At 37.1% G+C, this 26967-nt stretch overlaps 2 protein-coding genes across 3 annotated transcripts in view; one reads left to right on the top strand and one right to left on the bottom strand.

The window, feature by feature from the left end:
* Positions 1-21707, bottom strand: part of LOC150079017 (tRNA wybutosine-synthesizing protein 2 homolog) — a 53187-nt gene extending 31480 nt beyond the window's left edge. Inside the window, exons 1-2 of the mRNA XM_090382778.1 lie at positions 21592-21707; positions 7181-7554 (exon numbers count right to left, since the gene is read on the bottom strand). Coding sequence (XP_090238904.1) covers positions 7181-7554; positions 21592-21638 — 421 coding nt within the window. The 5' untranslated portion in view covers positions 21639-21707. The remainder of the gene's footprint in view (positions 1-7180; positions 7555-21591) is intronic.
* Positions 21708-21820: 113 nt separating this feature from the next.
* The window catches only part of LOC150079016 (guanine nucleotide-binding protein G(I)/G(S)/G(O) subunit gamma-7-like), a 29623-nt gene continuing 24476 nt past the window's right edge, over positions 21821-26967 (top strand). For both annotated transcript variants that reach the window (XM_090382853.1, XM_090382854.1), the window contains exon 1: positions 21821-22018. In XM_090382853.1, coding sequence (XP_090238979.1) covers positions 21927-22018 — 92 coding nt within the window. In that variant the 5' untranslated portion in view covers positions 21821-21926. The remainder of the gene's footprint in view (positions 22019-26967) is intronic.

The following is a 26967-nucleotide window of genomic DNA, read 5'->3' as shown; positions in this document are numbered from 1 at the left end:
TATGGAAGTGATAGATTTACAGTGCAAAAATGAACACACATTCACGCCATGACACGAAAAATCAACTTTTACAACATGTATGTGACAGCGGAAAAAGTATCCCAAGTTAAGATTTTCTGCACAAGAAATTGTTAGCACCTTCGGATCCACATATGGTTGTGAAACATTCTTTTCAAAAATGAAAATTTATTAAAAGTAAATTTCGAGCTTCAATAACAAATCAATTTAGACGTGCAACTACCAATATTGATATAGATTTTTAAAAAATTGATTGATCGCAAAGAAAAGCAATCTCATTGATGTAGATATATAATAACAATGAAGAATAAAATAAATTTTTATGGCATTTGATTTTTTATTTTTAAAAGATTGTTTATTTTATGTGCGGCCCCGGAAAATTTGTAGTTCATCAAGGCGGCCCACAGAACGATTTGGGTTGGTAAGGCCTACGTTAGAGGAATTCACAGGAATATCACTATGTTCAGTAGTCACACAGACTTGAACTATGGTGAACTCAAGTGCATGTACAAATGTAACCTCACATTTTAACAGTATAATGAACAATTTATGGGATGTTATGCAGCAACAAATGAAAAATAAGACTTTAACCTTCAAAATGGAAGGCTTCCTCTCCCCTCCCAACCGAGTTCGACATTGTGCATTTTGGAGAAAACAATACTCACAGGGAAGAACAGAAACCAATCGTCATGCAAGTTGCACATTTTTAAAAATAATTTTAGCCATTGAGTGCTAGTATGGTTTCTAATATATGGCACTTTCAATTCCTTTTTTAAATCTGTAAATGAAATCCCAAACCACACCATCAGAGAATGTTTCGACATTAGCAATATAGTGGAAGTTATTACAAGATATAGAACACAGTGGAGGGAACAAGTAATGAAGACTACCTAAGAAGACTCTGTTTTATAGGCCACATGAATGGAGGAGTGTTGGAAGACCCAAGAAGAGATGGATGGACAGACCAATTCGTGTCTCGAGCGGACCTTAATGGCCAAATCTCTGTTTGTAGAGAAGAAGTAGTATTAGCATTACCATTAGTAGCAAGCTTATGCAGCAAAAAAAAAAAAAAAACCTCCCATTTCACCCCTTGGTTCGTTCCAAATGCCTGTCCAGCTCAGCCTTAAATTTATTTAGGCTATCAACTTCCACAACAAAAGATGGAAGTCTGTTCCACCAATCAACTACCCGCTGGCTAAAGGAAAATTTCCGCACATCTATTCTACAACTGTCTTTTCTCAATTTGCAACTGTGCCCCTTCAGGTTCTTAATCTGAGCAAGAGGAAGAATCCCATCATCATTCAGCTTGCTCAACCCATTCAAGGCCTTATGCACCTCAATCAGATCACATCGCAGGTACCTACTCTCCAGGCGCTGGATACTTAAGCCTTTCTTGGTAAGAGCACCCCTCCTCTGTTCCCCTTACCAATCTTGTTGCCCTTCTTTGTACTCGTTCTAGCAACTCTATATCCTTCCTAAAATGACGCCTCCAGACCTGTACACAGTACAGTACTCTAAGTATGACCTGACCATTGCCTTGTATAAAAGGATAATCACTTCCCTGTCCCTGCTAGCAAAATTCCTATATATCATTGACAAGACTCCATGACCTGCCCTGGCAGCCGGTCTGCACTGCTCAGCAAACTTCATATTTGACTGCACAATTACCCCCAGATCTTTTCACTTTCCACTTCCCTGAGTGTAGTACCACACAATTAGTATGTTTCTCTTTGGTTATTGCTACTCATATGCAGTATTTTGCATTTGTCAATGTTAAACCTCAGTTGCCACTTCTCAGCCCATTTTCCCAACTTATCTAGATCCAGTTGGAGTAGCATACTATCTTTAGTGTCGTTAACAACCCTGCCAACCTTTGTATCATCTGAAAACTTGGACATTAAACCTAATATACCTTCATCAATATCATTGATAAATATACAAAACAACAATGGACCCAACACTGAACCCTGGGGAACTCCACTAATAACATTTGTCCACAAAGAGCAGTGTCCATTGATTGCCACTCTCTATTGTCTCCCATTCAACCATCCCTTTATCCATTGTAGCAACTTACCTTTAATGCCATACCTCTCCAATTTGTACAGCAGTCTTTCATGTGCAACAGTATCAAAAGCTTTCCTGAAATCTAAGTATATGATATCAAAATTATTTTTGGCATTCAGTTCCTTTGTGACCACATCATAGTATCCAATCAAACTGGTCAGACAAACCCATGCTGTGTCTTAACTATTACTGCAGTCTTGTCTAGATGATCTTGCAATGCTTCTTTAACTAGCGATTCCATTATTTTCCCCGGAATACAAGTAAAACTAACAGGTCTATAGATACTTGTGTCACCTTTTGAACCCCCTTTGTGAATTGGTGATACATTTGCACATTTCCACTCCAAGGGGACCTTCCGTGAGTCCAAGGAAGCACTCATAATTATGGCTAAGGTTTTGCTGACTTCCTTTGCTGCCTCCTTTAATATAACTGGATAGATCCCATTCACCCCATGTGCCTTTTTTATGTTTAACTTCAACAATTTCTCCTCCACTTTGCTCTCAGTTATTACAAAATCACTTAGCTCCCTGTTAGAGTTTGATAAACTTCTGGCACTCCCTTCATTGAATAAGTCCTCATGTGTGAATGTAGATACAAAATACTTATTCAGTTTATCAACTACCTGAGCATGATCATCAATAGTCAACCCATCTATGTTAAGTGGTCCAATCTGCTTCATCCCTTTCCTTCTAGAGTTTACATAAGTAAAGAACTCTTTGCTGTTTTTCTTTGCACCCTTTGCCAAAGATTTCTCCTAATCTGCCTTTGCCTGCCTAACCTCCTTTGTGACTTGATTACAGACTAGTTTATATCTGCCATAGGCTTCTGTGTCACCTGATACTTTATATGCATCCCATACATTTTTCTTTTCTGCCATGAGCCTCATTAATTCATCTGATATCCATTTAGGCTTAAACCTAATAGTAGTAAATGAAATCAAATCCTCCTATGTATCTCTGCCCACCAATATTCTCTAACTGGTTATATTTTCTGCTTTCATTTAAATATACTGTGAATTACAAGACATTAAATTTTTCTTTGCTGTTTATCAGATACCAGGTGAGCAAAAGCATCTCTCGTCTAGGCAACTGACATTTTCCACATAGTGTCTATGAGATGCCAGCAACAACTGTCTAACTACGTATTGATGAAAAAGACTCAGTACAAAATTCAATTTTGAGGCCTCAGATTCACAGAAATTTCTGCTAGGCTGCTAAAGGAAACTTCATTCAAGTTAAATTACTACGATGTGGTCACAAAGGAACTGGATGCAAAAAATAATTTTGATATCATATACTTGGATTTCAGGAAAGCTTTTGATACTGTTGCACACAGAAGACTGCTGTACAAATTGGAGCAGTATGGCATTAAGGGAAAGCTGCTGCAATGGATAAAGGGATGGCTGAATGGGAGATGGCAGAGAGTGGTAATAAATGGACACTGCTCTATGTGGACTAATGTTATTAGTGTAGTCCCCCCAGGTTCAGTGTTGGGCCCATTGTTGTTTTGTGTATTTATTAATGATATCAATAAAGGTATATCAGGCTTAATGTCCAAGTTTGCAGATGATACAAAGGTTGGCAGGATTGTTAATGACAGTAAAGACAGTATGCTACTGCAACAGGATCTAGAAAAGTTAGGTAGTGGGCCGAGAAGTAGCAACTGAAGTTTAATATTGACAAATGCAAAGTACTGCATATGGGTAACAGTAACCCAAGAGAAACATACCAACTGTGTCGTACTACACTCAGGGAGGTGGAGAATGAAAAAGACCTGGGGGTAATTGTGCAGTTGGATATGAAGTTCTCTGAGCAGTGTACATGGGCTGCCAGAGCAGGTCATGGAGTTTTGTCAATGCAGAAACTTTGCTAGCAGAGACAAGGAGGTGATTATACCTTTGTATAAGGCAATGATCAGCCCAAACCTTGAGTACTGCATACAGGTCTGGAGGCCTCATTTTAAGAAGGATGTAGAGTTGCTAGAACGAGTACAGAGAAGGGCAACAAGATTGGTGAGAGGAACAAATAGGTTCTCTTACCAGGAGAGGCTTAAATTTTGTCAGTTGCAGCATCTGGAGACTAGGCACCTGCAAGGTGATCTGATTGAGGTGTACAAGGCCTTGAATGGTTTGAGCAAGCTCAATGCTAATGGGATACTTCCACTTGCTGAGATTAAGAACCTGTGGAGGCATAGATTCAAATTGAGGAAAGGCAGTTGTAGAATAGATGTGTGGAAGTTTTCCTTTAGCCAGCAGGAAGTTGATTGCTGGAACAGACTTCCATCTGCTGTGGAAGTTAATAACTTAACTTAAATAAATTTCAGGCTGAACTAGACAAACATTTGGAGTGACTGGATGGGTGAAATGGGAAGGTTTTTTTTTTTTTTTTTTTTTTTTGGCTGATGCTCTATAAGCTTGCTTTCTTTCATCATATGCCTCAACTAATGCTAATGCTAAAGGAAACTTCAAGTTAATCATCTCTCTCTCATCTTATTGTATCATAATAGACTGAATAGGCGCCTCCGTAGCCAGGTGGGAAGGAGCAGCAGTGCATAGCACACGCTTCTTGATTAGACCGGGGTTCGAGCCCGTCACCACCAAATACGGAGGATGCAGAAAGGTCAGGGAATGACCACCGCATACCCCGGAGCAATATGGCCTTAGTTGCTTATGCTCCTAAAAAAACCAAATAACAAACAAACAAACAATAGACTGAATAGAAAAATTCAGCTAGTCCAGAAATATGTTACTGGACAAGAGGCCAATCTACACATCCCATAAATTCCAGTTAATTTCTGGCAAAATTAAAGCTATCCATAGTAAGACAAATACTTGTTTAGTTAAAAAGATAATGCATTGATACGTAATTAATTATATGCATTTGACTATCTTTTAAAAATGTTGATTTCAATATATTCAGTTAAAATTGACTTTATAACACTTTAAATAATGAAGTTCAGGACAAAAGCCTTGAGCTACAAAATCTACAAAAAGTCATCATACATGGGCTTAGCTTCTTTCTGTATATATCTGTAAAAAAACTGGATTTGCCACTTAGTGCATTGATCTCATATCAAGGAGGCACTTTGCCACATTAATATTAGTAGTGGAAAATGATGTAAGAAAGCAAACTTATACAGCATGAGACAAAAAAAAAAAAAAAACTTCCACATACCTTCTGTCCCAATTGTTTATCCCTTCCAATAGTTTGTCTAGTTCTTCCTTAAATTTATTCCACAATAACAGCTGGAAAGCTTGTTGCAAAAAAAATCGCCACTCATTGAATGATGGCAAATTTCTGCACATCATTTCTTGCAACCATCCTTCCAAATTTAAATTTAAACCCCTTCATGTGTGCAATATGCACAAAAGGAAGAAAGCCATCAGCATTGAGTTTATTCAATTCAAATCCTTAAACAATTCAATTAGATCTCCTCACAGGTGAATAGTCTCCAGATGCTGAAATTTACAGAACTTGAAGCCTTTCTTTATAAGAGTACACTTCACTAATTGCATTGCAACTCTCTACACCACTTCAACAGATCTGCATCCTTCTTAAAGTAAGACCTTCGGATGTATATGCAGTACTCAAAATGTGATGTAACCATTGCCTTATACAATGGGATAATCACCTCTATCTCTGCTATCAAAATTCCTGTATACCATTGACAAAACCTCAGGAGACATCATGGTAGCTCGCCTGCACTGCTCAGAGAACTTCATACCTGACTGCACAATCATCCTCCACTCTTTTTTATTTTCCACTATCCTGAGGGTAGTGCAACACAGTTGGTATGGAATTACTGCTATCCATATGCAGTAATTGGCAACTTGTGGTGTGGGAATAAAGATTATTTTACCTTGCCTTTGTCAATGTAGTTAATGTATACCCATTAACCACCCTGCCACACTTCGTATTATCTAAAAACTTAGACAATTAAGTCTGATATACCATCACCAATAAATATTTAAAAAATAACAATGGACCTAGCACCGAACCTTAAAGGACTCCACTAATAATATTAGTCCACAAAGAGCAGTGCCTACCAATAACCACTTTGCTCTGTATCTTCTACTCAACCATCCCTATCCCTTTATCCATGGTAGCAACTTACCCTTAATTCCATTTTGCTCCAGTTTGTACATCAGTCTTATGTGCAACAGTATCAAAAGTCCTCATGAAATCCAAGATATCAAAATTATTTTTTGCATCCATTTCCTTTGTTACTGCATCACAGTAGCTAATCAGATTGGTCAGACAAGTTCACCTCTTAACAAATCCATGCTGTGACTAGCATATAACTGTACTCCTCTGTAGGTGGTCCAGCATTACTTCTTTATCCAGGGACTCCATTATTTTCCCTAGAACAGAAGCTAATGGGTTTGTAATTATGCATGCCACCCTTTGAGAAATGGGGATACATTCACACATCCAGTCCACAAGTACCTCCCCTGAATCTAAGGATGCTGTCATAATTATAGCTAAAGATTTGTTTACCTTCTTTGCTGCTTTCCTTAATTGGATAGACCCCATTTGCTCAACGCACACACACACACCCCAGGTGCCTTTGTGTTTAGTTTTCTAATTCACTTTCCTCTCAGTTATCACAAAATCATTTAGTTCTCTGTTAAGGGAGCAAAATAAAAAGTTCCGTTCCAGTGAAATATTACGTTTTATTTAAAGTGTATGCCATTACTGAGACTTGGGTATTGATACTTTTTATAGCTTTCATAGCTCGGGCATTTTGCTCCTAACTTAATTGTTTACTTCATTTATTGCATCATCTTACACACATATATATATATTGTCACTGGGTTATTCAGATCTTCAATGCCTACCTGCCTACTGCTGAGAGCCGAAAAAGGATCAAAACCCAGGTCTTTATAGTGGTATATATTTTAAATAAAAAACAATATACTTCTCCATTTAAAGTTGCCTTAGTGCAATACTAAGACAACTCATGACAAACTACCTTCGCACTAAGTAGCAAATCCAGTTTTCTCAACTATGCACAGAAAGGGCTGTGCATAGTTGAGACACATAGCTGACATACAACAACAACACCTGAAACATATCCAAAAATAGAAATAAATACCTACCTAATTTTTGCCAAATGTCATCTGTAAATGAAGTAGCAGAAAAGAGTACCAAGTCTCCATGCTGTTCCCAGCATTTTGGGATATCATTTGGTAAAAGTTCTTTAACATAGCCATTACACTTTAACAAGTTTTCTAACTCGTCCGTCAAGCACTCGAATGGTGTTTTAATGTGTTTTTTTGAATAGAAATTGACACTAAAATCTTTAATTTGAAAAGATATTCCTTCCAAACTAAAATAATCTTCTGACAACACTGAAGCCACTTTTTTTAAATTTTCTAAGCAATTAGTGGAAAGAAAAAAAATTACATAATCAAGATCAATTTTCTTTATTTGAAATGCACATTTACTTCCATTCTGTACTTCCAATGCTTTCCTAGAAGAAGAAGAAGAAGAAGAAGAAGATGAACTGTTTGTTTCACAAATGAACAAATAATTAAAGATGAATTTTATGATATTTTTTAAATTAAAAATAACTAAAAAAAAACCAGAAATAGCTAAATAAATTTATCTATTTTTATAGCTTCCTTTCAAAAAATAAATTTATCACAAGCTTTTTTTAGTTATTTTATTTTGTCTAATCAATTGATAAACCTAATGATTTGATAAAACCTTGACAACTCTTATAAAAAATTAACTCTGTAGTTAATATGGCCACACTTTAAATATAATACAAACATAAGAGATTAAACACCACAACCAAACAAAAGTTTCAGCTGCATCTCTAAATACAAGAATCTGAGTGCATAGCAATGACAAGCCATGTTAGCTGTTATAGATTCTTTAAATGTAAATACGTCATCAGTAACATTTTCTTAGCATTTTTTGTCATGTTTTGAAAAACATCTAGAATAATTTTATTATATTATTATTTTTTTTTCTTCTTTCAATTGTGAACAATTTCTTTGTAAAAATTGCTGAACTATTCACAATACTATCTGATCATTGTAATGCTCAAAGGCTTTACACAGATCAGGTGGCAATCCCAATACAGGTATATATAACACGATACTTAGGTTCCTATAAAATCTCATGTATAGTAAACCCTCGATTTAATGGACTAATAGGAGAAAAGGGGTCCGTTAAAGCCGAAAGTCCGTTAAATCGAATGTAACCTGGGGGAGGCATTTTTTATTGTTCTTAATGTAAAATAAAAAAGCTTTAATACAATATACAGTAATGTACAATATAAAATTATTAAATTATAATAAAGAATATATAATATTCTGTTGTAAATATAAAATGTTGCAATTTGGCCTTTGATTTACGAATATCAGAAACAGTTTGTTTTTTTATGCCATAAATTTCACAAACACGTGCTACTGAGACGCCTTGTTCTAATTTCTCAATAAGCTCTAATTTCTGTGCCACATTTAAGTTCACACATTTTATTTTAACTCCTCTATTTCTTGACGCCATTTTAAATTGTAAGGATTGCAAAATTATTTAATAAATAAAGCCACAATTCAGAAATCACAGAAACACTCTATATACAACCCAACGGCACGATAGCTTGAGACAGACTGAGACCGAAACAAAGCGAGTCGGTAGACCTGCAGTTTATTGCCCTGAGTCACATTCAGCTGGCAAGTCACCGCCTGCTCTTATCTGTAATCTGGGAAAACAGCTATTTGAACACGTTTTCAGAAAGAATAAAAAAACAATTTCCTGAATTTGATTATAAAAATAAAAGTAGGTAATTATCAAAACAATAATGGAAATAGGTAATTATTAATCAATTTTTAATTAATAATATCATTGAAGTTTTGAATAACCTAAAAAAAAATAAAATGGTCGAGATTAATATGTATATTACTGTATTATTATTTGTCCGGTCCGTTAAATCTGAAATCCATTATATCGAGGGTTTACTGTAGTGTGAAGTCGAGTTACACGGGACTAGGGACCAGTATGAAAAGGGAGTTACGTTCCAAAAGCTTACAAAAATGCACCATTTTTTTTTTATAACTATCGAAACTTAATTTTTATTAAAAATAGTAATAACTGAACAAACATCTTACAAACTGTAATACATATATGCCACATAATGTACATCCATTTAATTTCTTCCTCTTCATCGCTGCTAAGCAAAATCAAACGAGAATGTTTTCTCTGTTGTAGAATATCTTTGCCTTCTGAACTTTCTTCTGCAGCATCTAGATTTAGCATATCTTCCACTCTCTTTAAAAAATCGGCAATCTGCTTTTGCTTGATAGATCTTTGTAAATTGTACGGTATGAAGCTAAGTATTTTTGAAGCTCCCTTTTGAACTTTGTGCTCCTTTCAGTCGAAGGATCTGCATTCAAAAAATAAGATTCTAATTGCTCGGCTAGTTTATGCCTTCCTGTATGCTTTTTAGTGTAAAATTTGGAACTTCAGAATTTTCATTTGTGTTATCATTCTCTGAATTGATTTTGTTTACCTCTGAATGCCATTCCCACCAAATCCGCTTAGCGAGCCTCTTTTTTTACCAGTAATTCTTGAACGTCTTCAATAGTCATATCATCAAACCCCCCCCCCCCCCCAAAGACTTAGCAAGTTCTACTATTGCACCGATTCCATTTACTGCCAGTTTGACCACGTTTCCTGAACGAACTGATTCTGGGCATACATTTTTCCAACATGCATTTAACGTTGATGGTTTTACTTCTTTGAGCGATGAAGCTACGATTCTGATATGGTCCACGACTCAAAAATTTTTCTATGCCTCCATCAATTTCAACGGATTCAGAATAATTTTTTTCCAAAATCCATTGTAATGATTTTCTGATGTAATGAGTTTTAAAGGTTGATATAATGCCTTGATCTAATGGCTGAATTAAAGAAGTTGTATTAGGTGGTATGAACATTACTTCAATGTTTGGATGGCCTGGAGAGTTATCCAATAGAAATAAAACTTTTAAATCTAGATTTTTAACCTTTAAATACTTTTCCACAGCTGGCACAAAACCATTCTTTAAATAAATTGGCAGTTACCAAAATTTTTTTATTTGTTTTCCAATACACCGGTTGATGAAGAACATGTATTAAAACAAAGGAAACAACTTGACTGTTAACATGCTGTAATTGTTATAATGCATTTGAAGCAATAGGATTCAAGTGCATTAATTTTTTTTTTTTTTGCTGCAATTGTTTTTTTGTTTTTGCTTGAATATTGGTTACTTTTGTTGATGATAATATGTATACCAAACATAAATAATATTTATAAATTTGAACAAAATCAGACTTTTTTCCCTCTTTGGGGTGAGGAGTTTCACACAGTGACATCACAAGATAATACGGTCAGTTCTGCTATAACACGCATTTTCGCAAAAACATTAGCTCCAATGCGACTGATATACTGTATTAAGGAACAATGCGGTATGATGTGATTTTCGCATTGGCTAATGCACGATTTCATCTGTGAGTAACACCAGGTGAACAAAAACCAGGCACCAAACTGATTAGCAACCTGCACAGCAAAAAAATACAAGTTTACAAAGCTTAAAAAATGTCTAATGTGCGAGAGCTATATTTCCATTTATTGTAGTTATACTGGTTGGAGACACACTTGTCATTCACTGTATTCACAAGGTAACAGGTGATAGTGTAGGCCAACTCATGTTTCCAGGAGCTCACATTGTTCTGTTCGATCAGAAATACAATAAAAACAATTTGCAGTTCCTGGTTTATTGGGCTTTTCGGTTAGTGCAATCTAATTATAAACAGGTAGTAGACTATCTTACTGCATTTGCAATAATACTGATAGCTGGAATTGTGTGGATTTTTATGTTATTATGGTGAAATGTGTTTCCCCTTCCATGAAATCTTCAATCTTATAAAAAACAAATTTTCAGAAGCTTCTCTTCATTCCTATTTTTTCAGCTTCATAAACTTGTCTCACTTATGCAATTTGTGCGTCCCATATTCGCTGTTATTGATTGCTCATCTTTTTTACTGTTTTAAATTTTACAATACATAAAAAAAAGAAAATGTCAGTGAAGAAATATCAATCAAGCAAAACATATCTTGTCAAGGTACAGTGTTATATTTACTGTAATATTTATTTATTAGAAATTTAAGATAATTAAACCTTAGTTAGCAATTTTATTGGGTTTCTAGCTTTTTTAGTGTTTTTTCTTACCAGACTAAACATTTTTTTTAAGTGCTGTGCCCCTATCCCTATTTTTCCCATAAGCACTGTTGTTTTTAATGGGTAAAATATCATAATGTGAAGATTTTTAGGAACACACGTACCGGTTTATAGAACAGAACTGACTCTATTTATTTGTGACATATCTAATGAGATATGATGTCAGTTCCGGAAAGTATCCCATAATTCCGTTCAGATTTTGGAAATATCTGAAAATATAGAAACCCTACTAGTTGGATATCATATTGCGATATGCCTAACATTCTGTAAATATCCTTTGTTATCATGACCTCAGAAAATATTAAAATAAAATGCATTATCTACGTGCTCTGTGCACCTCGAAGCACTGGCCCTTCTTTTCACTGGCTTGTTAGTCACTGAGCACAAACACAGGGATGGATTGGCTGTATTTGATCTGGACGGTTCTCAACAATTTTCGCCCATCATTCTTCGTTTTTGTAGCAGACTCATAGTACTGTTATTTTTCCCTGTGGCGATCACCACCTAGCGGTTTGGGCCAGTTTGCCCCTATGCAAACATATCTTCTGAACCACAGAGAAGTAAGATATGTTTTTGTTATTTGGTGTTTTGGAGCATTAGCAACTAAGGCCATATTGCTCCAGAGATATGCGGTGGTCATTCCCTGACCTTTCTGCATCCTCCATATTTGGTGGTCAAGGGCTCGAACCCCGGTCTGATCAAGAAGCGTGTGCTACATACTGCCGCTCCTGCCCACCTGGCTACAGAGGCGCCGAAGTAAGATACAGAGTGGACACTTGCTCAATTACTCCCAGCACCCTCAGTTTCAGGACATGAAACTAATGCAGTGATCTGTAGCCATCAAAACTCACTGAGTAATAACGTGCATGCCCAATACTAATAAAGTTGCTACCACATGGTTTCTTCTGTATTTCGAGTTCTAGTGTTCGCTGAACATAGAAATTTTGTTTTACGTAGCTTTTTTTTACTATTGTTATAATTATTTGTGTATTTGTTTTTCTATTATTATAATTATCTGCTGTCGTGCGTTTTGTGTGCAATAAATGTGGACTGTGATTGTATTGATTTCTGAAAGAACATTTAAGGTATTTTATTGGAATCCATAGAAATGTTTAATGAAATAGCTAATTAATAACATGTGGTTGCTACTTTCTTTTGAGTTCTAGTGTTCATTGAATGTAGCAATTTTGTTTTTCATAGCTTTTATTTTACTATTATAATTATTTGTGCTTTTTTTTAAAACTATTATTATAATTATCTACTGACATCATGTACAGAAATAAGTGTTTTGTGTGCAATAAATCTGAAGTTCGATTGTGCCGATTGGCAATTTATCAGAATTGATAGAACCTGGAAATGTTTAATGAAATGTTGAATAGCTACTTAAGAACTTATTACATTAATTTATATGAATAGTGTATTGATATTAATCAAAGTAATAGTTTATGAAATAATTAAATTATTTCATAAACTATTAAAAATAAAAATTCCATAAAAAACTTCACAAAATATGTTATAGCATCTTGACTGTTTCTGAAATCAAATCAAGTCGGCCAGAGTCTCACTGACAAAGTGAAAGAGTTATAATTATTATTATTAGTCATATGGTACATGGAAGCTTGAGGCTTATGCTGCACCAGCCAAAAAAAAAATTTTCTGAATTACACTGAGAGAGAGAGAGAGAGAGAGAGAGAGAGAGAGAGAGAGAGAGAGAGAGAGAGAGAGAAAATCACCAAGAAAGAGAAGAATGATGATATCCAGCTCAAGTCCCTGGGTGTGCCAAGCCCATACTCACCAGATGTGAGCCCCTGGGGTAATTGTCCAGGTACTGTGAGGATATGGATATTTATGATGAAAATGTATTGGCATATGTCTCAGGTTACTTAGCTAGAAATATTTTAAAGAGCAATAATTGTGAAACATGTAAAGATTTATTATTAGGCCCAAAATATCTTGATATTGGACAAATTATTGTTGTATTAAAGATGTTAATGTGAGAGAGAGTATGGATGAAAATGGCCATCAAAGGAATTGTTGAATACAATGAGAAGTGTATCAAATATTTTGCTTTTCTGAAGTCTATTTGGTATTCTATAAGGAAAAAGTTCTACAAAACCTTTATGCTAAAACAAGTTTTATTGACTTAGAGTGGTTTGGGAACCAGGAGTACCAAACACCTGTGCAAAAAGTACTTATTCAGTCTATCTTGAAAATTATGGAAAAACAAAAAGTGAAAAATATGAATTTGGCTTGCCTGTCCAGTCAAGCATGAAACTCCCTTTAAAAACTATTGAAATATGTTAAACACATGTAACTGGAAAATGTTAAGCATGTGCTGTGAAAAATAGAGGGGAAAACTCATGATTTTTCTTTTTTAGAGATCACTTGTATCAAAAGCAATATTAACTGATCAATACTGGATTAACTGACCATTCTGAACTACATATACCTTAATGATAAATAACATATAGCTCCGTAACTTGGTTTGAATTCTATTGCCTGATGAATTCCACACTGCTGATGTATTTGCCAAACATTTGTCAAGGATTGAGACTATTCATACGGAGCTTTTGGTTTCATTTCCTGGTTGAGATCTGTTGATCGAAGAGGATGACCAAAACTCAGTATTGAAGAATATGAAAAATTACAATACAAAAGACCCAGATGACTCACCAACCGTATTTTGGAAAAAATCTGTCACTACTCTTAATTCTGTCATGCTTCATATTTGCAACTTATCTCTGAGACTGGGCATTTACCCAAAGCATTTAAATCAGGTTAACATACTTCTGGTATTCAAAAAAGGTGACAAGTGTGCTGTATAAGACTTCAGACCATTCCCCAACAAAAAAAAGCCTTTCTAAACTATTTGACACAGTAGTGCATAAACAACTTTTCAATTTTTTCAAGCCTTACATACATCAAAATCACATGGCTTGGTCATGGAAAGTCAGCAATCGCTAATTTGATACCCTTCTGGCAATGTACATCCAAAACTCTCTAGAGCCATCTTAAATTAGACACTGCTGACATCATTAAGCAATTTTATAAAGTACCTCGTGAACAACTCATTGAAAAACTAAACATTTTTGGTATCTGCAACACATTGTTCCTGTGGCTATTGAGCTATATAATGCAACATTCCCATAGTGTCATCATCAACCAAGTGAAGTCTGAACCTTTTATCACAATGTCATCAATATCCAGTGCATGTGTTTGCTGGGAGCTCTATTGCTGTCATGTAGGATCACATTGCTCTTGTGGCTAAGTAACTGTATAATGCAAGATTACCACAGTGTCATTGTCAATCAAGTGAAATCTGAACTAAGTAGCAAACCCAGAAAAGACCTATTACTGTTTATCTAGGGTCACATTGCTCTTGTGGCTAAGGAGCTGTATAATACAGTGTTCCAACAAGTGTCATCATCCACCAAGTGAAGCCTGAACCATTTATCCAACTCAGTGTATATATGTGTTCTCTGTGAACATATTGCTGCTAGGCTGTTATGTAGGGTCACATTGCTCTTGTGTCTGAGAAGCTATATAAAACAATGTTCCCACAGTGTCATTAACAATCAAGTGAAGTCTGAACTTTTTATCCAACTCAGTGTATATGTTTGTGTGTTCTCTAGGAGCCCTATTGCTGTTAGGTTGGGTCACATTGCTCTTGTGGCTAAGTAACTATATAATGTGGTGCCTCCGTAGCCAGGTGGGCAGGAGCAGCAGTGCGTAGCACATGCTTCTTGATTAGACCGGGGTTCGAGCCAGTGACCACCAAATACAGAGGATGCAGAAAGGTCAGGGAATGACCACCACATATTCCCCAGAGCAATATGGCCTTAGTTGCTAATGCTTCTAAAAAAACCAAATAACAACAACTATATAATGCAACATTACTACAGTGTCATTATCAATCAAGTGAAGTCTGAATCTTTTATTCAACTCAGTGTATATGTATGTATGTGTTCTCTGGGAGCCCTATTGCTGTCATGAAGGGTCACATTACTCTTGTGGCTCAGGAGCCATATAATGCAACATTATCACAGTGTCATATCAATCAAGTGAAGTCTGAACCATTCATCTAACTTAGTGTATTTGTATGTATCTGTTCTCTGCATACTTATTGCTGCTAGGCTGTTATGTCATATTGCTCTTCAGGCTGAGACTATATAATGCAACATTCCCACAGTGTCATCATCTAAGTGATTTCTAAACCTTTTATCCCACCCAAGTGCAATACTTCACAAAATATGTGATGTCATCTCTACAGATTATAAAATCAATGATAGGATTACAGACTGGGACGTAGTGCTTTATTATCAGTAGTATTGTTGTTCTTACATTTTTACTGATTGGGTAGATCCACCCCACGGACAGGTATTACTATCAAATGCACAGGGTTGTTGTTATGTGTCGTGTACTGTAGATCCCGGAACTCTGATTATGCTGCAGGTATTCTGATTATGCTGCAGGTATGGTCCTTGAGGTTGTCACAGACATTCTCTCAGATATGCCAGATAAGCTGTTCTTGCTACCTGGGAGTCTAAAACGCTGATGGAACTGATATTCGGGTGACACTTAAGTCAAGTGGACCCAATTTCGGCGAAGTCCGGTCGGTCTATGACAGCCAAATCCTCTGCTTGCACCTTCATGATGGTGGGACTGTTAGTAATCCTGGGTATAACCTCCATGCACAAGTACATGGTGGGTGACCACCCAGGTGTGAACCAACGTAAGCAGGGGTCGAGGTGTGGCGCCCACACCACATGGAGGAACGCCGCCCCTCTATGTTACCAGGCAGTACTAGGTGGTAGATGACTCTCATCAACCGGTGAAATACCACCACTTTGCTTATTGGAGGCTTGAAGTGGTGTAACCCATGTTTAGGTCTCTAGAGCTAAGTTCCGGCCAACCCTTCCTATCTCTTCCATCATGCAGTATGATTGATGATTTTTGAGGTTATGATGAATGTCGTGGCGAGATCCAATATTCCTTACATTTCGAGGGTACAGCTCTAAAACGGTGTTCGCAGGCCGGCCGCTAGATAGTACACCGGACCAAACCTATTGGTAACTCTATAGGAGGCTTCCGGATCAGCTAGTGTATAATCTTGCTACCTCTACTCTGCCAGATAGTGACTGGAGGGAGTCCGAGTAGTGTGTATGCGGGGAGCATTGTCGAGGCCACGTTATGTCAAGGATCTGGGTATATTCTTACCACATGTACGCCATATCCAAAAATTTCATTACTTCATACAGCATGTCCCGCCCACTTTTTCTTACTATTGAATACACCATGAATTGTCAAAATAATAGAGCAAGCTTATCTGCGAAAAGATCTAACCTCCCAAGGACTTCCTAATTCATTTCACAAATATACGTGGTCTCAATTCGAATCTCAACGATGTCCATTTCCACTTGCAGTCTTCCAAACCCCATGTACTTTTTCTGACTGAATCTCAGTTATCAGTTGATTCAACTACTTCTCATCTCAGATGTCCAAATTATTTGCTGTATGATTCCTTTCGCCTCAAAGGTGGTACTTGTGCATATGTCCGTTCTGATATTCCCTGTCAGAGACTTGGCAATTTGGAATCTCCTCTCTTTGATCTTCTCTGGCTTAAAATCTCTCTACCTCATTGTGTCAAATTCATCTGTTGTCTCTACCGTTCCCCCAACTCCACTAATCACTTGAGCTCTTTGACTTCCTCTCTTTGCAACTTGACTTTCTCCAGTCCAACTTTCCCAACAGTGAGGTAATTTTCCTTGGTGATTTTAACGTTCACAACTCCAGCTGGCTTCCATTTTCTAGTCACACCGACCCAGCAGGTCGAGATGCTGAGGCTTTTGCAATTACTAATGACCTAGCACAGATTGTTCATTTACCTACAAGAATACCGGACAATCCTAATCATACAGCAAATACGCTTGATCTTTTTTCTCACAAACAACCCTTCTAAGTACAAGGTCGAAGTGAGAGGTCCTTTAGGCACTTCAGATCACAACTTGGTGATTGTCTCTTCTCCAATGGAACCTTTATCTCATGGCTATTCCCAACCTCGTATTGTTTGGCATTACAAGAATGCAAAATGGGATGACCTGCGAGACTTCTTTTCTTCTTTCCTTGGTCTGATTACTGTTTCAAAACTTCTGATGTCAACGTTTGCTCAGATCGTGTCAGTGAAATTATTCTTGCAGGAATGGAATCCTTTATCCCACACTCCACTTTAAAATCTCGTCCTTTATCTAAACCTTGGTTTTCAATAAATGTGCTAAGGCTGTCCAAGAGAAGAATGTTGCATATCGTAATTGGCTTGTTTCTAATTCTTCAGTTTCATTTTCTGCCTACACCAAAGCTCGCAACAATTGTAAAGCAGTTATTAATCAGTCCAAACTAGAGTTTGAACAGGCTAAGAGTAGAAAACTTGCTTCTTGCCCTAATGGTAGCCGAGCATTCTGGTCTCTTGCCAAAGCTATTGGCCGCAACTTTTGCCCATCTCTGCTCCACCTCTGTCCAAACCAGATGGTTCTGTTGTCACTTCAGCCAAGGATAAAGCTGACCTGCTAGCATCCCATTTTTCTTCCAGCTCATGTATTAATGATCTTGGTAAAACACCTCCCACCATTCCTAACACGCTCCATTCAATGCCTCCTGTGGTCTTCCGTCAAAAGGATATCAGAAGGATTTTGATGAATCTTGATGCTAAGAAAGCTCCAGGTCCTGATGGTATTTCTCCACTTGTTCTCAAAAACCTGTGCTCCTGAACTTACTCCTATTCTTTGCCGCCTTTTTTCACTTTCGTATTCCAAAGGTGTTTTTTCCTTCTGCTTGGAAATTTGCTCATATCCAGCCAGTTCCTAAAAAGGGTGACAAATCCCTCCCATCCAATTATCGTCCCATTGCAATTACTTCTACTCTTTCTAAAGTAATGGAGAAATCAATTAACCGCCAACTCTTAAACTACCTGGAGACCTTCCGTCTGATCAACGATCGCCAGTATGGATTCCGTCAGTGTCGATCCACTGGTGATATTCTGGCTTATGTTACCCATTTATGGACTAATTCAATGGAAAGGTTCGGTGAAACACAAGTAGTTGCTCTTGACATCTCAAAGGCTTTTGATCGTGTTTGGCATAAAGGTCTTCTAAACAAGCTTCCATCTTATGGTTTGCCAAAGGTTTTTGGTAATTGGTTATCCAGTTTTCTCTCTGATCGCTCACTGAGGGTGATGGTAGATGGCTCTCTGTCTTCTAACTTCTCCACTAATGCCGGTGTCCCCCAAGGTTCAGTTCTTTCCCCCACTCTTTTCCTCTTGTATATCAATGACCTTCTTCCATTGACTGGAAATCCTATCCATAGTTTTGCCGATGATAGCACATTGCATTCAACTTCACATTTTGAGAAACCTTGTCCTGCTCAATCAGCTTCAAGCTCTAGAAAATCTGCTGCCAATTCCTTAAATGCCGATCTTCAGGTAATTCTCCAGTGGGGCAAAGACAACTTAGTTGATTTCAACCCTTCTAAAACTCAGTCTTGTCTTATATCTCGCAAAAAGGATTCTTCTGCTCCTATGCTTATCTTTAGTGACACTCCGATTTCTAGGCAAAATGATATATCTCTTTTGGGGATTACCCTGACTTCTAATCTCTCTTGGCACAAGCACATTACAAATATTGCTTCCTCTGCATCTAAAAAACTTGGTTTTCTCTTTCGCTCTCGGCGTTACTTTTCTTCCAAACAGCTGCTCACTCTGTATAAATCGCAAATCCGTCCTGCCATGGAATATTGTTCCCACATCTGGGGTGGGGGCCCCCAAAACCTCTCTCAGGCTTCTTGATTCCATTCAGAAGAGGGCAGTTAGGTTAATTAATGATTCATCTCTAACAGAGTCTCTCCACTCGCTTTCTCATAGACGTACTGTTTCTGCTGCATGTCTCTTCTACAGATACTTCCATGGGCACTGTTCTTCTGAATTGGCTTCTATAATTCCCGCTCTCTCTTTCAAAACAGTCCGAACACGTGCCATCACCAGCCAACATCCATTTACTGTCCAACTTCAAACCCACAGAACCAACTTTTCATCTTCCTCATTTATTCATTCAACTGCCGTTTTCTGGAACAACCTTCCTTCATACGTATTTCCTGAAAATTACAGTCTACAGAAGTTCAAGTCCAATGTCAACAAATATCTTCTTTCGTCTTCCAACCTCCAACCCAAGCACGGTACTAAGTACTATAGGTTCTAATACCTCTCGTGTTTGGGGTTCTCATAAAAAAAAAAAAAAAAAAAAAAAAAAAGGTATTCAGGATTGCAACTTTCTGGAGTTCCTTGTATATGTTTTCTGGGAGACCTAATGCTGCTAGGGTCTTTGGCACTATACAATTAACACTACACACTACGTTCAGCTATTATGTTCTGGCTCTCCAAGTGGCTTGATATCTTCTTGGTTATGCAGCTTGTCATAATCTTGTATATCATTGGGATACAACTGATAGGCCTGTCTGGATTCTACTGGGTCTCTATGAGGTTATTATTTTTATTATTAATTTATTTATTTTTGTTTCTTGTACTGAGCATATAAGTCTTCAGTCTTGCTTTTAATTTTATGAATTAAATCAGCATGCCCTTTTTATATATATTACAGGACATTTCATGTGAAGGTATTCAATTTGCATTGGACTACATGTAATTCAAATATCTTTCATATGAAATGATTTTATTTCATATGAAAGATATGAATGAGATTATTTATGAATGAGAAAATTCATAAATAAAAAGAATTTAAATTATGTAGTGCAATTTTTTTTTTTTTTTTTTGTTATTGTAATGCTAACTCAAATAGTGATCTAAATGAAAGAATGCTAAATTCCTCTTGTTAAAGAAAATAACTAACAAAAAAAAAAAAAAAAAAAAGTCAAAATTTAGTCACAGAGAACTTCCAAATTTTTCATTCATTCCAGATTTTGTATTTCTGTGAAATATAAAAAAAAAAAAAAATGTATTAGTGGCTCTGGTTAGCCGTAAATGATGCAGTGTTCACATAGGATGCCAGTCATAAAACAATAAATAAATTAAAGGAAAAGAATTAAATAAAAATTAGAACAAAAGTTAAAAGCAGTTCAGTTCATTCATCACATCAAAACCTAAAACAACAGTTGAGATTAGTCAAAATGACAGTTGTAAATTGATGAAGTTATGGTCAAATAAATAAGTAATATTTTAAAATATAATGGCCAGACATTGCCTGAAATGCAGCCTAGGATATTAAGATGACAGCCAGTTGCAATAAACATTAATAAATATAGAATTTTATGTAAACACTACTGGGTTCAGGTGGGTGATAAAAGGTTTCAATACAGTGAGACAAGTGCACTAGCCTCATTGTACTCACAGAATTGTACTGAGAACTGCTATAATTATCCACCTGAACCTAGTAGTGTGTACTGTATATAAAAATCTGTATTTATTAACGTTAATTGCAACTGGCACCTTAACCTCCTCCTAAGCTACCTTATGGATGTTTGGCCATGACTTATAAAAATATTAAAATTTATTACTTATTAAATAATTTTATTTATGTGAAAACAAGTAAATTTCCATATTTTACCAAAGAAACGAATTGAAACGAGAAAAAAAGGGGGGGGGATACCTGAGGGTGAAAACGGGGGATTCGAACCATGGAAAGGGAAAACGGCGGCATTCGACGTTACCACAAGAAACCTTTACTTATGTTATATTTCGCTATTCTTCTTCCGTTCTTAGCGTTCTTTTTTCTTTTTCTTTTTTTTTTTGTATTGAAATAACAATCATGAAAATTTCATACTAAAAATCAGCGAATCGATATATTGTCCAACGCAATTGCAAAACTTTAGAAAATGCTCCCGAAACATTGCGAATTTCTTCGCAACCTGGACCCTGGCACACCCAGGGTCCTGGGCTGGATATCATCATTCTTCTCTTCCTTGGTGATTCCCTTTTATTTCTTGCTTGCTCTCTGTCTCTCTCGAGGTAGTTCAGAAATTTTTTTTTTTGGCTGGTGCAGCATAAGCCTCGGGCTCCTTGCACCATATGGCTAATAATAAATAATAATAAGTACTGTACTCTGTAATCACATCGTGCCAGTACACTGCACAAATAATGAACAGTATCGTTAATTGTAGTACTGGCCGAAACTCCACTGATCGTTGCAAAGCACAAACGGAAATTTAACTTTAAAAATAAATTGGCTTAATGTAGAAAGTAAATATTTATATTAATAATTAAGAAACTGCTCCTGTTACCTAAAACTTTGTGCATCTTTAACTGACACTACAGCAACACTACACATATTCTCGGTTCCTTACAAATACATAATAATATCTCCTATTCTAACCACAAAGTAGTATCTTGGTACTCTGTGATTCTAACATTTTCTAAATCATATAAAGCACTGCCTTATTACTTGGTGGCAAATCGGAGAATAATTCATTGCTTGCGCCATCTGGTGAATAAATTCTGGTGAATCGTTCTTCTTGGATGCTTTTGACTTTTGATGATTTTGGTTGCATAGTTTGATTTCCAGGTTTTTGTTTGAATTATATTTGTTATCGTAAACGCCGCATCTCGAATAAGAGGTATGGCTCAAGTTCAGGCAATGAAGAAACAAGTATTGCAGCTCAGACAAGAAGCGAACATTCAGAGGATCAGCGTTTCTCAAGCGTGTGAAGAGTAAGTAGGTGCAGCCTCAGCTAGAGAAGGAAATTTTCCATAATTTGACGGTATATAATTTATCACATTTGTCCAGAGCAGTGGCTGGCTTTAGGGTAAAACTTTAGTATCCGGTATCACCCGGCTGTGGCCAACCACCGATTTTTTGCTTGAATCCCCGAGGTCGCGTAAAAATCTAACTTTTTTTCATTAAACAAAAATGAAAGGCGATTAAAAACACGATCCCTCTTATAAGTGTTTTTTTTTTTTTTTTAATTCTAATTACAACTATTTTTCTCAGTTCATGTCCTTCGCACAACCTTCTGTTCGTCACGTAGCGTATCACGAGGAGTACCGGATACTACATTTTAGCCAAACTTTAGTTGGTGTATGAGAAAAATGGGGAGGGATGTGTGTATTTATATATATATATATATATATATATATATATATATTATTGTCACGCGGGTATTTTCTACTGCAGCAGCTTATGATCCTTCATCTTTTGCCAAGAGCGCTCGGCCTTTCACGCTTTGGTTGAAAATTACCCTACACACATTAGGGACGGACTGACTGTATAGATGTGTCCAGGTGACTCCTAACAATCTCAGGGTCCGTTTTTTTTTTGCCTCCGCGGCGGCATGCTGCAAACGATATTGGCCACTGCGGCAATCGCCGTATATCCGCCTGAGGCCAGTACGCCCTTGATTGCTAGCCGTAACTCACAAAATACACTGGTGTTCAAAGAAAGTGCATCACCTAGGAATTTCACATTTCTAACCCTTTTTCGCGATGATATTTTATATTAATGACTAGCATCACAGATAGAAATATAAACAAAAGATATTTAAATTAATAAATAAAAAATATTTATTAATAGTTAAGACAAAGCTAAGTAATATTTGACGGGTGCTCTCAAAATATTCCAAAATGAGCATTTGCAACCTCTATGCAACAGTTTTGGTAAACACGACAATCATGGCTGAAATGTTATCAGAAGCCCTCAATTTGCTTCAGTTTATCATTTTAAATGGAAAACAAAATGAAAAGTTCACCAGGTGCAAACTAATATTTAGTTGAACTGCCTCTGGCCCCAATGACAACAGCACACTGTCGAGGCATTGACAAGATTGTCAACTGCATGTAACTCACCATCCTGGCACAAGCAGGGAATGACTGCAACTCTTATATAGCTGTAAGTAACAGCTGATGCAATATTACGAAATCACCTACACGTGTCAATCTTATCTGATGCAATCTGTAAGAAATATTGCCTTACACTTATGTTATTCAGACAACAATTACAATTTTAAGGGATGATGCACTTTCTTTGAACACCAGTGTATATGTATAGGGGAGATGTTAACACAAGAATAAGCAACAAATAAAATGTTTTGAGAGACCTTTTCTAAAAGCACAAGGAAAATACTAGGTGCATGCAACAGGCTTTCCATTACAAAAAAAAAAAAAAAAAAAAAATTGTGTGTGTATATATTATATATATATATATTAATAGTTATATTAGTGATAAAAGGAAAGCAAGAAATAAAGAAATATATTTTATATATATATATAATATAAATAAAAATAATAGAATGTAGTGACAAAACTGAATGTATAAAAAAGAACAAAAAAATATTAATTTATTAAACTGGATTATGGATCTGGGGCGCTACTAGTTATAGCAGAAATATCCAGTAACCATAATGAAATATAGACAAATGTATTTGATCAGTGTATTGGGTAGGGGGCTGACCTGTCAAGTGTACTTACAATGTACTGTAATTACTGAATTAACTACATGAGGCATATGTCCAGTCTTCCGTCCAGGGACCGAAGACTGGACATATGCTTCATTTAGTATAAGTTACGCAACTCTGGACAGCCCGAGCACAACTATATTCCCCTTCTTCCATTTACTTTCTGCTGTCCTTAAATACCACAACTTATTTCTTGTGCTCGATTAGGTTGGCCGAAAGCAATATTGAGATGCTGTTCTTCTCCTATTGGTTCTTTTTTCGTCTTAAACAAAGTTTAGCATCTTTTCAACACTACCCTGTTAGTCTTTGATTCTCCCTTTGCTGGCACATTTGTCTCATTTGTTTAATTGCTTACTTCCCCGTCACAAGGCGCCTCCGTAGCCAGGTGGGAAGGAGCAGCAGTGCGTAGCACATGCTTGATTAGACCGAGGTTCGAGCCCGTCACCACCAAATATGGAGGATGCGGAAAGGTCAGGGAATGACTACCGCATATCCCGGAGCAGTATAGCCTTAGTTGCTAATGCTCCTAAAAACCAAATAAACAAACAAACATCCCCGTCACACGAGCACTGTTCATTTTGACCAATTCACATCCCCCGCTCCCCCCGACACACACACACACTCGGGATTACTTCAACCGATATAAGTATACAAAGAACTATTGGCTAACTTCTTTGGTCTCCAATACAGCCCTGCATTCACTACATTCACCCAATTTCACCTACTCCTGTCTGATCCTATAGTAAGTTGTCATAACCTGACTTTATTCTTTCATCTTAAGATTACTTTTTCTTTTACTTTGTTTAAATTTCAAACTGGGCATTTTGTCTTCATTCAATTTTAAATTCAAACTTTCGTTCAACTTTCCTTTAACAGGATTTAATCGGTATTATTTTAGCATAATTCTGCATTTTACTTTTATTTATTTATTTTTGAATTATATTCTTCTTTTTATTTCTTCCTTTTTAGTCTCTGTCGAATCGGCTATGATGTATACATTTTGTACATATACATCATAGCAGAAACAGAGACCTTGCTCATTACTGTGGTTCCTTCGGTTTTAGCTGCCGACCCCTTTAAGGCATAGTTAAAATCTTAGGAACTACAGCATTAAGTGCCATTTTTATTATTTTATTATATTTATGTTAATCTTAATCTTATTTAATTTCAGGTAATCTGCTTTTACTTTGCAGGCATTCTCAATTTATTCTATTGTAATTAAACTTGACAGGTCAGCACCCCTACCCAATACACTGATCAAATACATTTGTCTATATATATAGAGAGAGAGAGAGAGAGATTGTCTCTCTCTCTCTGGTTACAATTCAGTGTCAATGAGACACACTCATTGATCACTGAATTGTGACCACCCACCTAATACTATGTTTGGCCATTGTTCACACAGTTAACAGCTATTATTTGCCTAGGCATTGACTTCACTAGATGTCTGAAGATGTCCATATGGTTCTGCAGCCATGCTGCCTGCATGGCTTTCTACAGTGTCAGAATTAGATGATGGTTGCACATCCATGTGCCTCACTTACCCATTCCAAAACATCCTACAAGTGTTCAATTGGATTGAGGTCAGGCAAATATGGAGGCCAATCAAGATGGGAGATATCTTCACTGTGCTCTTTGAACCACTTGTGCACAATGCAGGCCCAGTGACATGTCACATTATTATTATCATGAAAGGTCCTGTTTCTGTCTCAAAAACAATATAACATGACAGGGTGCACATGGTCTCCTAAGAGCTGCCGGTAGACCTCACTAGTGAAACTTTGGTCCATATGCACTGGGGAGGAGGGGATGTCCTAGTTCTTGCCAGTAAAACATATCCCATATTAAGTAACTACTGCCACCTGTCTGGATAGTGAGTGCCATGCATGATGGGTCCATAGACTCGTGTTATTTGTGCCTCACATGAAAGCACCCATCAGCATGCTACTGATAGATATTTGGGCTCATCTACCAGCATACTCATTTACAGTCCTCTGTTGTTGTTGTTGTTATTTAGTTTCTTAGGAGCATTAGCAACTAAGCCATATTGCTCTGGGGATATTGCTCTGGTGGTCATTCCCTGACCTTTCCGCATCCTCTGTATTTGGTAATCACGGGCTCAAACCCCGGTCTAATCAAGAAGCGTGTGCTACGCATTGCTGCTCCTACCCACCTGTCTACAGAGGCGCCTCTAGTATCCAACCGTCATGTTGTTGGCACCACTGCATTTGCTATTGATGATGATCAGTGGCGATGGGAGGGGTGTCTCTTGGGTCATCTGCTGTGGAACCCTATACATCTGAGTATGCAGTGCATCATCATATGCAATATTGTTCTTGCATTCCCCATATCGTATTGCGATGTCAGCTGCCACAGTGACCTTCTATTGAGCCCATTCAACATGCTGTACCCTTTGCTCACCACAAACAGCCACCTTGCATAATCCTTTGCAGTTCTCTTGGTGGGGGAGGGATTTGACCTGTTCAACACCGTTCTTTGTACACTTTAACCACAGTGGGCTGTGAACAACCAACAAGATATGCTCTTTGCAATATGGAAGCACCTGATGCAGGAGCTCCCACAATCATGCCCTTTTGAAACTCAGTGATGTCGTTACTGTGTTCCATAACTGCTACTTTATCACTTTGACTTGCACAATCAGATGTAGATTACCACTGCTCTAGTCTACAAAGCTGTTCGGCTTTTTATATTGCAAGCTATGCAGCATAGTCCATTCCAGATGGGGCGGTCATGACTGAGTGATCACTGAGTGTGTATATATATACACTGTGCTGCCACTTTATTAGGTAAACCTACCTAGTAGCGTGTTGAGCCTCCTTTAGCCTTCAAAACAGCCTGATTCATCTAGGCATGGATTAAACAAGATGTTGAAAACATTGTGCAGGAATGGAGTACCATGCAGACATCAGTGTGTCATGCAGTTCCTTGAGATTCGACGGAGGTGTAGGCCTGCAGCAAAGAGCCTTTCCAGCTCATCCTAAAGATGTTCAATAGGATTGAGATCCAAGGACTGAGTGGGCCACTGCAGCAAAAAAAGTCATTGTCATGTAACTAGAATCATTCCATAGTAATTCGGGCTTTGTGGCCCGGCGCATTATCCTGCTGGAAGTAACTATCTGACTGAGGATAAACTGTCAACATGGTCAGCAACAAGGTTGCACTTGGTCAGCAACAAGGTTTAGGTACGAT

This window comes from Mastigoproctus giganteus, chromosome 10 (genome assembly GCF_048544385.1).
Source record: "Mastigoproctus giganteus isolate SK-2022 chromosome 10, ASM4854438v1, whole genome shotgun sequence".
In the NCBI taxonomy this organism is placed as follows: Eukaryota; Metazoa; Arthropoda; class Arachnida; order Uropygi; family Thelyphonidae; genus Mastigoproctus; species Mastigoproctus giganteus.
This window is presented reverse-complemented; position numbering and strand designations above follow the sequence as displayed.